Raw genomic sequence first — 14,283 nt, forward strand, 5'->3', positions numbered from 1 at the left:
ATGCAATTGCCATTTGGTGAAGTAAAAGAATGATAAATTCGATCTCCGCGGAATATGCGTTGCCGGAAACTAATTAACTGACTGCTCTCTGTCAGATACTTTGATTCGGCCCGCAAATACCTGCAAAATACGTAATCGTATCACCACTAGCAAACGCTGCATGGTACATACCGAAAATGAGCTTATGTAAGTCGTCACATAATCTGTATAAGTATGGGTCCTGGGATAGGAAAATAAAGACTATGGGTGCATACTTATAGAGATTCTAGCTGACACAGTGTCTTAGTTTCTTTGCTAACAAAAAGGACAATCAATATTTTCCCTGCAAACGACGTTCAAGTCTGATAAAATAATATTTTATTTCTTGAATATACATTCACAATATGATAAAGAACAGAAACAGTGCAATGTCACATCGGGATAGTTAATATAAACATTGACACGCAAAAGTTTTTGTCAACGAGTTGGTTTCGCAAACACTCTAGCTTTCTAAAAGAACAACAACCATCGCCACAAAGGTACAGAATTGTTTAGTCACTAAAATTGAGCCATTGCTTCTGACACAAACAAATAAAACAAATTACCGACACGTCGATATATCGCATACCTTATTGTTCGTTGGCAAGGCAGATTTATATTGCAATTCAACTTTTTTAATTATCGCACATAACTGTTTGTATTTGCAAATAACATTGTTTCTACTAGAAATCGTATCAAACATTCACAGTGTTGTAATCCTTGGATATTGTTTTTTTTAAAAAAACGTTCTCATACAGTCCATGTTCTTGTTCTATAATTCACATCTAGGTAACCGTCACCCCTTATGCGTTTGTTTCCCGTATAACACTTTCTGGATTGTCTGAGAAGTAACGTGCCATTTCAGTCATCTGTGTCCCTGTTGGGATTCTTTGGCTTACATTAGCGTACGGGTTACTATTTTCGCTCAGGTATTGTCTATTTTCAGTCGCACTTGCTGTCCGATTAGTTCCAGCCTGTGCTTTAGACGAGTTGTTTTCGTCAATCTCATCATATAATACTGGAGACAACGTTGCGTCTGACTACAATAACAACATTAGATTTTATATACACAATATATTGCGCTGATCCACTATTAAACATAAGGTTCATGAACACACATAACATGCGTACTTTGAAAAATGCATATTAAACATTCTATTTCATGCATTTTACTAACTTCAAACCTATGCTCCTGATTGTGACTATGCATCTTAAAGTCGAAATGATATCAATATCGCCCATAAAAGTTTATAGATAACGTATGTTTTTTATTGACACACTTTATTGACAGTCACAGGTAAGGCAATCACTCAATGAGTCTTTTCACATTGAAAGTAACAGATGCGCTTAACAACGTCATTACCATAGTTTTTGTTTTGTATGGAGGTATGTTTTGATAAAACATATAACTGTTTTGTCACTGAACAACAATATCTTTTTTTATTTTCTTATTATTTCTCTACAAGATAATATTAATAGTATAGTAACCAAACCTCATGAGGCCTGTTTGAAGAAGGAACTGCAATGCCTTGGTATCTATGGTGGTCTTTACGACGTATATTTACATCCTCATACACTGCAAATATGAGAGAGTATTAAAGATAAGCATACTTTAACATAAACACTTTTTATAGTAAAAAAGTATTGAACTTGTCTTTGCTTATTTAAATGTATCATTAAGTAAATATAAGTTTTCCCGCTGTCGAACTATAACTTGCCAAGATATAATCTTAAAGCAAGTGTTTCTTTTTATGAATGCTTTTGAAGGATAGGCTGGTAATTAGTGCCCGCAGTAACCGACGGTATAGTTAGTGGTGAGGCACCTCTATAAAAGACTCACGTTCATGTATCAAATAGTATCGAAAATGCAATATTAGACAGTGCATTCATGTATGCCTTGCAAAGATACCCAAGTTCCAATTGAATTGAATATTACTATTTGTATAAGTTAGGTTTATGCTACTTTCTTTATCTCGATTGTAACGTTAGCTTATAGAATAACTTGCGAGTTCATGTCTTCGGTAAAAACCAGTACTGCTGTTCATTTCGAGAGGCCATGATAATGTAACCCTGGTGGGAATTGGAGTAACAACATCCTGGTAGTGAGGCGGACACCCATAAACCAATACCACTCTAATGCTTTTGAATTTCAGTAAAATATTGTTCCGTTTCAAAATAAAAGTGTTTGTTTTGCTTATCTATTACAATTTCCGTTGCCGCTCGACGAACAGTTCATATCATCTGTAAACGGCAGGGCATCGCGATTTCACTCAGTATCAATTCTACCAAGCCGGATTTAATATTTCTCACTTTCGCAACAGCCACTTCTAAGCAATTCAATTCAAGACAAGCACATCAAGTTAAATTCAATGCCGAATTTAAAAGATAGCAGTTGCGTCAAAGTATGGTTCACATGAATGTGCTTGAATGAAATGGATGCTTTTTGACGTTTGAATACATTAAAAGCAATTTCCAGATTGTTCTTTTTTCATAACCGAAACCACTTCAGTTAATAAAACAAGTACTTTTAGAGGCAGATTTTGAAGTTTTTCTACCTACGTAAGAGCTTAAAGAAAACTTAATACAAAGATAATAGGAAGAGTAATACATGTATTGCCTCGACACCAGCGCTTACGAAAGACGCACAACACCAGGACAATAATTCCTAGAGTGACGACGGCTATTCCAGATAGTAGTATCCATAAAAAACTTCCTCTTCCTCTTTGTCTCGGTTCTGTAAAGCCAATGAATAAAATGCATATTGACTATAATGTATGTTTAAAAATTATGAATTATACAGATGTTGTTCTGGGATCCATTTGTATTTCGAGTGCAGAACTTAAAGATGTGTTGTCCGAAAATCACAAAACATTTATCATTACCGCACAGGTACCTAAAGAAATAATGTTTCTTAATCTGACGTCATCAGTAAAAGAGAGTTGAGTAATAAATAGAGGAATAACTAATACTTTTATTGTTTGGTGCATTGTTCTTTAAAGAATATCCGAACAAATATCAAATCCCAATCTGTATTACATTCAATACTTTTAAAACGTAATAAATACATTCATTCATTCATGTTTGCTTGTTTAATAGATCTTTGAAAATTCAAAGAAGCAAGATCTGACCAAAATTTAACTCCAAATGGAATTAGATTCAAGTGAAAACAGTCTACATGAATACATATTTTAGTTACCAAAATGTTTATCACTACGCAAAACATCTGTAATATGCTCAATGATATGTTTATTTTAAAAGATCAGTAGTTTTCAGGAACTGCATGTATTTTACAAATATATTTGAAATGTCAACAACTTTTTGTACCTCCCTTATCTCTATGCTGCTGAACAGTGACAAGTATGGACCCTCTGTCAGTTCCATGTTCGTTCTTTGCAATGCACAAATACTCTTGTTCAACGTCAGATGTGATCATTTCATAAGTGCATGTTGATGCATTTAAGCACCACTTTTCATTTGATGATAGTGAATTGGACGTTTTCATCAAAGTCCAAGTGATATTTCCATTTGGAAAGCCATTTGCAGCACAAGTTAACGTTAAGTGGGTGCTTGGTTGAACGGGTAAAACGGACGATGAATAGATAACCACTTTCGGCTTTTCTGTAAAAAATGGTTATTAATTATATGCATTTGTTTCTCTGAAATGCACATTATTTTAACGTTATATGATAAAATAAAAGTAAATAACTGATTTAGTTTGCTACCTAACAAGTTTGCACAAAGAGGTTTTTTATTGTACCGGTACATTTTATATTTTTTATAAAATATAATGTAACTAAGTATCAAGCGAGACGTGTCCCATAGACTTTTTAAATTTAACGTGTTTATAAATGTTAGAGTATTATATGTGATAAACAGTACTAACGTGAAAAGAATGAAACTTCAAAACAATAACACTCCAATATGTTAAACCAAATTTCATCAGTACTTACTTGGAAATATGACAACTGTTGCGTTTGAAAGAGTGTTATTAAAGTCTGGACATTTAGTCCTACACTTTATTTGTTTCCCAAAATCGGCATCAGTAACGTTGAAACGTATTGCTGAAGATGATTTGTGCTTCCACGTGACGTATTGATGTAAAGTATATTTGAAATTTTCCATACTTGATTCCCATGATATATTACACAACGGATTTGAGTCGGTCGCAATGCATCGGACAGCTATTTCTTTTGATAGGTTGCCTTGGTCAATAACGTCAAGATCCAGTCGTAATGGGGGATCTGGAAAAATTGATTACGTGAGGTGTCCTATTAAATCATAAATTATGTATATAACCTTCTTTATCTGACGGATGACTTTAATAGAACAGGTCATGGTTGTAATTATTCAAGAAAAGTCATGAAACACGTAGATAGTGTTAATAATAAATACCATAAAACACGTTGATAGCGGATATAATATATACTATCAAACATGTAGTGATAGCAATTTATATGTACAATGAAACATATAAATGGTGCAAAGAATAAATATCATGAAACATGTAACACAGAAGGTGGCAAACAGTAGCCTCATGATTTTGCACTAAAGTTTATAACAATTTGTAATATGTATTGCATGTTTAAAAAAATAGCATTAACATTCATGAGTTTCAACGTTGTTTTGTTATATTAATACAGTCGTAACAAGTTGTTTATTGCATGATTTTATAAAATATTCATGTTGCCTAAGCAGAAAAGGTAGACTTGCTTTCGGCTTTTGAACAGTATTCTTAACTTTCCCTACATTTTACCGCCAACAATTTTACTCCGCGGCCCGAAGTAGTGCGAAGTAGAGCGTTTTCGAGCAGAACATAGAAAGGCAATATATGAATTTGTACGCTACAACATCCTAAGAATAATCAGTTACCTCATGTCGCTTTTTACTAAAATAGCGCGCAATAATTGACCCCATTTTATTTATATAACACCTTGCATATGTAAATGCATTTATTTCAAGGCCAACCGTTTGAGCTCTACATCCAATGCGGAAGGTCGCAGGTTTAATGCCGGGTGGCGTCATAACGAAGTCATTGTTTTGATTATTAAATAGATTAAAAAGGTTCATGTTTAAAAATAAATGTTTTTAAATGTCTTAAAACGTATGTATCTGAGTTGTGTAAGAAATCAGGATAGTGTAGCAAATATATCAGTGGAAGAAAATTGGAACTTTTTGTTGGTCTTTCAAAGTTTACTTTTAGTATTTATTATTCAACATTTAAGTTTTATCCGTCTACTTAAGACATACACGCTTAATGTCGTTTGATGTGTGTCATATATCCGAATCCCGGCTTGCGCATTGGATCTGCATTTGCATGGAATCACGTAGTGAAGACTTTTGCGGATAAGGCTTACAACGGAGTGAGTACTCTAGCGCTTTCAGCGTTCTGATTAACAAATGACTGGATTTCTTTGATATACTGATATACTGGTATACCCTCGTATATCATTACTATTGTTTAACATACAAGTACACGTTCATATACATAGCAATACTATCTTGGTTTGAAGACAAAATATTTCCGTTTGTAAGTCGTTCATTGTGAATGTTTAAGTAAACAGAAACAAACAAATCAGTTATATCAGCTATTTTATAGAATTGTTATTCAAACTGTATAAAACGGTTGTATAATTTCAAGCGGGAAAATAATTCATTGATTGCTCGTGAAACAATACGCGGTGTTCAATTAATTTTTTACTGACTAAATAGTCTTGACAAACAATACATGCTGATATAAGTTATTGTGTTTATTTTACTTAAAACCTTTATAGAAAGGTTTTACCAGAGCAACATGTTCTGGATCTCTGTGTGTCTTGTTGACAGCAGCATATTCAGCAGCGTCAAAAGGTGCATGCGTTACCTCTACATTATGTGATATAGGACGCAGAATGAGTTAGTTTAATGTTACATATAACATTTCTTATATCTTATGGACAAAATAACAATACACTCACATCGAAATAAAACTTATCAGGTTTTAACTGTAATTTTAAGCTTACATTTACTATTATAATTTGTAAATACCACTAAATAACAATCATCAAATTCAAAATGTTCGCCAATACAAAAGGGATTGTCCAGTTATTTAAAGATATTTACCATCTCTATTTGCAGCTGTCTTAACAATGATATTTAAGTATTAATAGATTATATTAATCTATTTATAGCTATATTCTTAATAACAACTGATATGAATGAAAGAATGTGTAGTGATGATGTTAAAACCCTTAACTTCTAATGCGCGAGACACCTATAACAATGAACCATTCTAAACATGACATTTGTAACACAAACAGTTAACACGTTTACAATAATAATATGTTAAATTGAATATTTGTTAATATTTGCCTCATTTTGACAATAGTGTTGTTTTTAAATTACTATTCGTACGGGCATTGGTAGATGGTGAATGGTTGTAGCATAATTAAACACAAGGTGAAAAAAATATAACATGGGTACTTAAATACTTTACAAGCAATTACATACAGAAAAAGCAATTACAATTCACAAATATCAGTTGAAGAGAAACGTTGCATGACAGCCTGAATATGGATCTTCAAACATGTTATTATGTCATTGCTATCTGTAAACCATCTTTCATTTGAATCCCTTTAGTACATTCCAAGATATAGCCCGAATAAGCATACGTTATAAGGATATCAGTTTAAGAGGAGATAACTAAATTAAAATGCAGGGTATGATTATTTTTGGATACGTCATGTTATGGCATTGCCATCTAATTATTAACAAAGTTTCATTTAAATCCCTTAAGTGCATTCCAAAATATGGCCCATTCAAGCACCCATTTTATATGAAGGAAAGGACTATGAGTCTTGGCTACTGCACTACCTCTTTAATTCATCTATTTAAATTTCAAAATTATTTCAATCATTCAGCATTTTCAAACAAGCACCCATTATCGAAAAATATCACGTAAAGAAAAATAAAACATATTAAGGGCACGTTCATGGTTTTAATGCACTGCACCTCAAACTATCTTTATTTCAAGTTCAATTTCGACCCCATTGGTATTTTCGAATATATGGCCCGGAAACTCTCCGGTCTTAAGCGAATCGAGGAAGGTTTTACGAGAGATAACTAAAACAATTTAGGGCAGGATGGTGGGGTCTTGGTTACTGCACTTCTCGTATTTCCATATAATATATATCTACATTTCAAGGTTTGTTTCAACCCCATTAGTATTTTTCAAGAAATGTCACGGACAAGTACCCATTTTCAAAACACATCAGGTAAAGCGGAGATAACTGGAAAAATATGCAGGGCAAGATTATGGTTCTTGTGCATTGCATTTCCTCACGTTAATTTTTATTTGGATCCATTTTGTATTTTCAAAGAAACGGCGCATGAACCATCTTTCGAAAACTAACAGTTAAATGGGAGATAATTTAAAGAATATGCAGGGCAGGATTGTGGTTTTTGTGCTGCAGTGTACTTCCTCTCATTGCCATCTATCTTACTATATTAAAAGTTTTATTTGAATCCTTTAAGTATTTTCCAAGGTATGGCCCGGACAAGAACCATTTTCGAAAGCTATCAGATAAAGGTGCGATAACTAAAAGGAGATGCAGGGCTGAATTATAGTTCTTTTGCAGTGCACTTCCCCTTATTGCCATCTATCTATATTTGATCCCTTAGTATTTTCCAATGTATGGCCCGGACAAGAACCGTTTTCGAAAACTATCACGTAAAGGAGAGATAAACAAAAAGAGATGCAGGGTTGGATAATGATTCTTGTGCAGTGCATTTCCCCTTATTGCCATATATCAATAGTTGAGGTTTTATTGCAATCCCTTTGGTATTTTCCGATGAATGACCCGGACTTGCTTCCGGACAAGCACCAATTAAAATAATGAAGATGACAACATGAATATGCATGATAGGATTATGGTTCGTTTGTAATGCACTTCCTCTTATTACCATCTATCTATAGTCCAAATATTATTTCAATCCCATCTGTAGATTTGAAGTTATTCTCCGAAAAAGGATGTTCAAACACAAATATGAAAAAATGTTAAGGAGAGATAACTTAACAAATATGATCAATATGATTATGGTTCTTCTGCAAGACACAACTCTCATATCAATCTATCTATATACAGAGTGCTTTATTTCCATCCTGTCAGTAGCTTTGAAGTTATTGTCCGGACAAGGGTACGACTGACGGACTGAATGACGTGCAACGGCCGGAGAAAACGGCGACTATATGCTCTCCCTTTAGAAACAATAACAATTAAGCTAAGAGGTAGTTTAATCTTGAATTGTATAAAATATCATAAGTTTCACACTTACATTTGTATTCCACATGTATTATGTTCGACATGTCTGTGTTTGTATATAAGTTATCGGCATCAGGAAGCTGTTGACACCACATTTTCTTTTTTCCCCACTCCTTTTGAAAGGTATGCAATTTCAATACCGAATTGTATAACCCTGTTTTGTTCTCAAATGCAGACGATATATTGGTATCAATTACAGATTGCTCAACATACAATTTCAGTCGTGGTGGAGGTCTTGCTCTCGATGATGTGCAAGTTATATCAACAGCTTCTCCTTCCAGTAGCACTTGCCTCGCCGAAAGGTGTGGTGGGCCCTCAGGAATTCCTTGATAACAAAATTATAAATAAACAATGTTATTCCGATTTCAAATCATCTGAACATTGAAAAAGAATACGATGCATGTAAGGATTCATATTCAAGTTATATTCCATTTTAGAACAGTCAGAGAATAAAATACCCAAGAATTGAAAATGTATGCTCTTACATTGAGTGTGATTTTTTTTGTGAAACCAGCTTTTATATCGAATCACTGCACACCGGTTTTGACCATAACATTCGATAGCTTTCGACTGCCCTACGTTATTGCATTTTGCCTTAATAGCCTTGATGAATAGAAAGCGAAAGTGAGAAGTGGAACATCAACCCAATTGCAGTAAATAACAAACAGTGGAAATACCAATCAGATATTTTCACTGATATTTCACTGAAAACCTATCAAAAGTAGTTTCGAATTCTACCTTTTTGAAGCAGAAAATTATGGCAAACACAATAACCTGACAAAACAAAAGATTGCATATACTTCAATAAAGTTGTTGTGGGAAATAAACATAACATACCGTTCATTAGGGAAATATATCCTATTTTTCTAACACTTTCTAAAAGTTAAATGCTCGAACACATGCGTTCGTAAAAACTCTTTAAACGTAACCAATTGATCGTTCTTAAATGTAGTATCATGTATCTAATATATTTTCAAACTGTCTAACTCTGTAATAAGAACGTCACGGACATTCACACAATTAACTGAATAATAAACTATAATATCCCATAATAAATGATATGAAAACACGTCGTTTGGCAACAATTAACTTGAAGCGTGGTAATTACATCTACAAGCGAATCAGAATAATACATGAAGTTGATTGAATACCATAAATCAAACTAGAAAACTTGAAAACAGTTTGAATGTATTGTTTATCAACGTTTGCTCTGTTTGCACTTTTGATATTTCATATAATTCATTCAATAAAAACTGCAATCAGTTTAATTCGGTCATATTTGTTTATGCGCTGTTCAATTTAAGATGATTTGTATATAAAATCATATTTACGGAAATATATTCGCATAAATCAAAGTTCATTGATAAATATTGATAAAACGTTGGAACTAAAACACAAAATCTTATATATTTTTCTGCATAATAATAATGGATATTTTCTTAGCAATGATAACTAATTTTGCAACGTTTATCTGGAAATTAATCACGCTTCAAATAAAGATAATTAATGTGTTTTACCGACTACATAAATTTGAGCTTCCACTGACATGTTCCGGTATATCCCAGAAACTGTACAAACTGCATTCAGACCATGCATAGCATCGGACGGCTTTTCTCTTGAATGTAACCCAAAACTTGTCGTCGACCGACTGGCAGAGGAGAACACAATATATCCAATTTTAAACGTCACATTAGCACCATAGTATTCTCCGTCCGTAATGCAATACACTTGAGCAAGTGTCTGTTCTGCCTTGAAAACGATGCATTCTCTGCATGTAGAAATGTTGGTCAAAGGACCTATGACGGGCATACATGAAAATACCGAAATTTGCATTTCAAAACAACAATGGTTTTTTTCATTTAACAATTTTTAATTTGTAACCACGACTGACTAACCTTCAACAGATAGTTTAATTGAATTTGAGTATTTTTGGGCAAGTCCATCTGCACACTGAACCCGATAGCGTCCACTTGTATTCTTCTTTACGTTGAACAAAGTAAAGATATATTCATGGCCCTCCTTTCGAAGCTCTAAAACACCGTATGTTTGTAGAATGAACGTATGATCCTCATTACTGCCAATGACGAGCTCCACAGAATACTTGCTTGCGTTTTTCTCTTGCGCTACTACTGGAGTCGGGAAATATCCAAAGCTCACATTGTCTCCAGCAAAAGCGGGTTCTTCCGACAGAAGGTACAGTTCTCCACAGCCGTTTTCAACTGTGTAATCTGGAATGATTGCATCACACATTAAGATTCAGTGCTGTTTTCTCAAAACATTCCAGCACATTCAAGATACATATAACCAATGTAAACGATAAGTTGTTTCGATTACATTAGACTTTATAAAATCAGTTCATAAACAACATTGAACAGTACAACATAGTTAACGCATTTTAGAACAGATTAAAGCGGGGTTTTCATTTCAAGTTCAATGACGACATATTTACTGATACGACATGTGTGATCTGTCTTTGCTGTTTTAAGTTGTTTGTCTCTTGACCAGTTTATATTAACTTAGGTTAGCTGTGTTTCTTAAACTTCAATATTACTTTGAATACTGGGCTATATTCTCCAAAGCTTTATAAGTAAACGGAATCATTACAAACCTTTTAAAATAAGTTCGATCAGGGACGACTGTTTATAATTATCAAATGACGTGTAAACATATATTCCGTTTAAACTCTGATCTGCGTCAAGTATGGTGAGAAAAGATGATTTTCCATCACTATAGACAATGAATTGTTTGTTATCCCGCTCAATTGTGTGTTCATCTAAACCATTTATATAATTCCATTTGATATCGCCTAATGCAGTTGGTGTCAATGGAGTGAAAGTGAACGTAACGTTTCTTCCTGCAAACGTTGGTTGTAGCAAACTGATAACACCGACATCGTTTTCAAACTTTATTGGCGATGTACCTAAATAAGACAAAATAAAGACAAAACCTAACCCAAATTTACTAATGTTTGTTGCACACCAAACATTACACACATCAAACAAAATTGGAGGAACCATCAATAAATAGTAATTTTAAAATGATATATAGAGTTGTTTGTTATTTTATGTTCTATGTCTTAGGCGTTTATCCAGTGCCATTAAACAGGGTTTATGTATAAACATTTTGCTACTGAGCTTGTTTCTGTAGCTTTTTGCATGAATAATATTACAATGTCCACAAGAAACATGACTTTTATGCATGTGATATATAATTTCATATATTCTGATCAATATATTCATTTTATCAAGCAAATAAGTAGTATACTGTCCCTGGTACTCAAAATCGAATTAAAGGACGATATTTGACAGCATCTGTCGGCATCATGTCATGAGATACAATAAAAGGGTATTTCAAGAGGTCTCGAATTTGGGTTTACAATTGGAATTGAAATGGTTACCAGCAGGCTGCTCTGTTTTAAGTTTTTTTTTCTTTTAATCGTAGACCAAGTTAGCGAAATAAATGTTTTTCATTGTAGTCATTCAATGTTAGGCGTGTATCCATTTATTGTAAAACTATTAATGTATACAAGTAGACTGTCGTGTTTGATGTTGCTTTCTTCACATATTAGGCTATACTGGCAAAAAATATTATTACATTTAGTGCTTTTGAATATTTAAATCCCTCAAACTTATTCTTTTGATGCGCTATAAAAAAGCTTAAATGAATTAAGTCTTAAAAAGAGACTCGGACCCCGTTTAATTTAAATATACGGTGAAGTCATTTCCAAAAACAGTCGGATAATTGTAAATTATGTCCTTGCTATTTGTTTTCATTACAGTTTTAATTTCATCTCCATTTTCCATATAGACAATTTACAGAATAATTCCTACTTTTACTTTTACAATACGTTCCATGCTCAATTGAATATGCTTACAATCAAGTGTTAAAGTTTACTTTTTTACATAGAAATAATCAATTTTCCTTAATAAAATCTTACTATTAAGATATTTATCTATATTTTACTGGGTCCCACGGGAATTACGACTGTTCTTGCTTGGTATCTTTCTTCAGTACACAAAAACAGTATATAACGTGAGATTAATAATTTTCGGTCTTGATAAAAACATTCGACACGAGGGCACCTGCGTTGCTATGTTACAAGGCTTGCAGATTTACCGGCTACGAAGCATGCCAGAGGGTCGGATTGTTCTATCCTGACCGGACACAGTGGAATGATATTTTTAGGCATACCTGAAATTATTTTTTTTTGAGAAAAAATAACATGGAAAAATGTTTATATTTCACCTACTTGCGCGTGCGATGATGTTTACTGACGTCATGACGCGCAGTAATTGTATTTCACTGCATTGGTCAAGAAGTTTCTTCAATATATTCTCTTTTATGGGTTATTATGTTTTGATTTGAAGCTATATTTTTGTACAGTTAATGTTTATTGAAATCATCTACATCAATATCATTATTATGCTTGCATAAAGTGTACAATAAATGAAAAAAAGTATTGCGTCACAGTTCATCACCCATCTAGCATCAGGGGTGCTAGATAGTGTTTTCGAACACGGATGAATTTACCGGAAATGCCTATCCGGTGTGCTAGAAAAACAAATCTCTGTAATCGACAGTTGTTAATTGTGTGTTGGTTCTTGATGTCTGTGCCTTTAAACAGGACAAATATGTGGCATATGATTTCAAAAGTAGTATACATCTGCGTTATGTCAGCTCACAATTACAAGCTCACAAAAACGGAAAACATTTATTTATCAAACTAGTTAAATGTTTATTCAGATATATAAGTGTACGAAAACCTTATTTTAACCATAATTATCGTGCATGTATAAGGAACAATACGGTTGCTTAAACGAATCAACCAAAAGATTCACAATCATGTATTTTGAAATAAAACTTAATAATATCCGAAGTCATGATCATTAGTGAATAAAACACTATAATTGCGTATGTGACACACGTTTTCAAATGGTTTAGCGTTACAAGGTTATATATTTAGCGTTACAGTATCAAGTTCACAACAACGACAAACACCAATTTATCACACTAGTTAAGAAGGGAAAATGTATATAAGCAATCATTTTGACTTATATTATCGTATAATTATACTTATTCTTATAAGTACAGGAAACAATGAGATTGTTTTAAAGACAACGAAACAAACTTACCAAGCCCTTCGCATCGATGTATTATGAAATAGACAAGTATCCAGAGAGACATTTTGTGGAACAATGATATTCGAGCCTATTCATTATTGATAAAATAACTTGCCATTGTGAGACACTTGAAACAGGAAGAGAACAATTAAAACTGATTAGTTATACAATGCATGCAAATATGTTTCGGAGTCATATATATATTATTAGTTCACGTCACTCACGCTCAATATTCACACTGGTGTAAACACAACCAAGAGCTATGAATAAGCTTTTCTATTATTCTGCATGCATGCCGTCAAACACCTGCATTATGACCGTATAGATATCTACGGCTGAGTCAAAAAGTATGTTTGACCATGGTTGATCTAGACTAGGAACTGTTTTACCAGATTATTAGTTTCAATGATCCTGGTCATTTCGTTGGACCTATCATGAATCATCGAAAACATTCACATTAGAACAACTCTCAAATATTGGACGGACTAAGTAAAACCATTATGCAACATTTTGCTTTATGTTTTTTGTTAATTTTGAATTGACTTGGCTTATGCGTCTATTGTGTGCGCTTTATATATTCCAACTTTGAGACAGTTCTAGATATAATTGTTTTACTTCACCCGGGGATCCTTCATAACGTGGCAAATTTGGATATTTCTGAGCTAGTAGGCCATAATAAACTAATAATAAATTAATACTTCTTATTTTTTGAAATCTTATACAAATGTGCAATAGTTTTTAGCTCTATTCGTATGGCTAGGTTAACAGATAACACATCAAAGTTACCCAAAAAGTATTGTAAATAGTGATCTACCATTATTATTTTAAATACAAGATACATTTTAAGC

The 14,283-nt window shown here is 33.3% G+C and overlaps 1 protein-coding gene across 1 annotated transcript; it reads right to left on the bottom strand.

The window, feature by feature from the left end:
• Positions 1-349: 349 nt before the first annotated feature.
• LOC128233678 (uncharacterized) lies at positions 350-13,516 on the bottom strand. Its single transcript, XM_052947473.1, has 10 exons — positions 13,448-13,516; positions 10,924-11,235; positions 10,209-10,543; positions 9,833-10,124; positions 8,329-8,640; positions 3,969-4,259; positions 3,343-3,636; positions 2,627-2,752; positions 1,512-1,594; positions 350-1,058 (listed from the first exon to the last, which is right to left on the bottom strand). The coding sequence occupies exons 1-10, from the start codon at positions 13,497-13,499 to the stop codon at positions 822-824; spliced, it is 2,334 nt and encodes a 777-aa protein (XP_052803433.1). The 5' UTR covers positions 13,500-13,516; the 3' UTR covers positions 350-821.
• Positions 13,517-14,283: the final 767 nt, after the last annotated feature.

Source organism: Mya arenaria, chromosome 5, assembly GCF_026914265.1.
Source record: "Mya arenaria isolate MELC-2E11 chromosome 5, ASM2691426v1".
NCBI lineage: Eukaryota > Metazoa > Mollusca > Bivalvia > Myida > Myidae > Mya > Mya arenaria.

Bases quoted from the DNA above. Each gene is read 5' to 3' on its own strand.
- LOC128233678 (XM_052947473.1), bottom strand. From the start codon at position 13,499: ATGTCTCTCTGGATACTTGTCTATTTCATAATACATCGATGCGAAGGG. The intron at 4,260-8,328 runs GTAAGTGTGAAA...CAATTTTTCCAG, and splicing joins AATACATGTGGAATACAAAT to ATCCCCCATTACGACTGGAT. The intron at 2,753-3,342 runs GTACAAAAAGTT...TTGGCTTTACAG, and splicing joins GCAGCATAGAGATAAGGGAG to AACCGAGACAAAGAGGAAGA.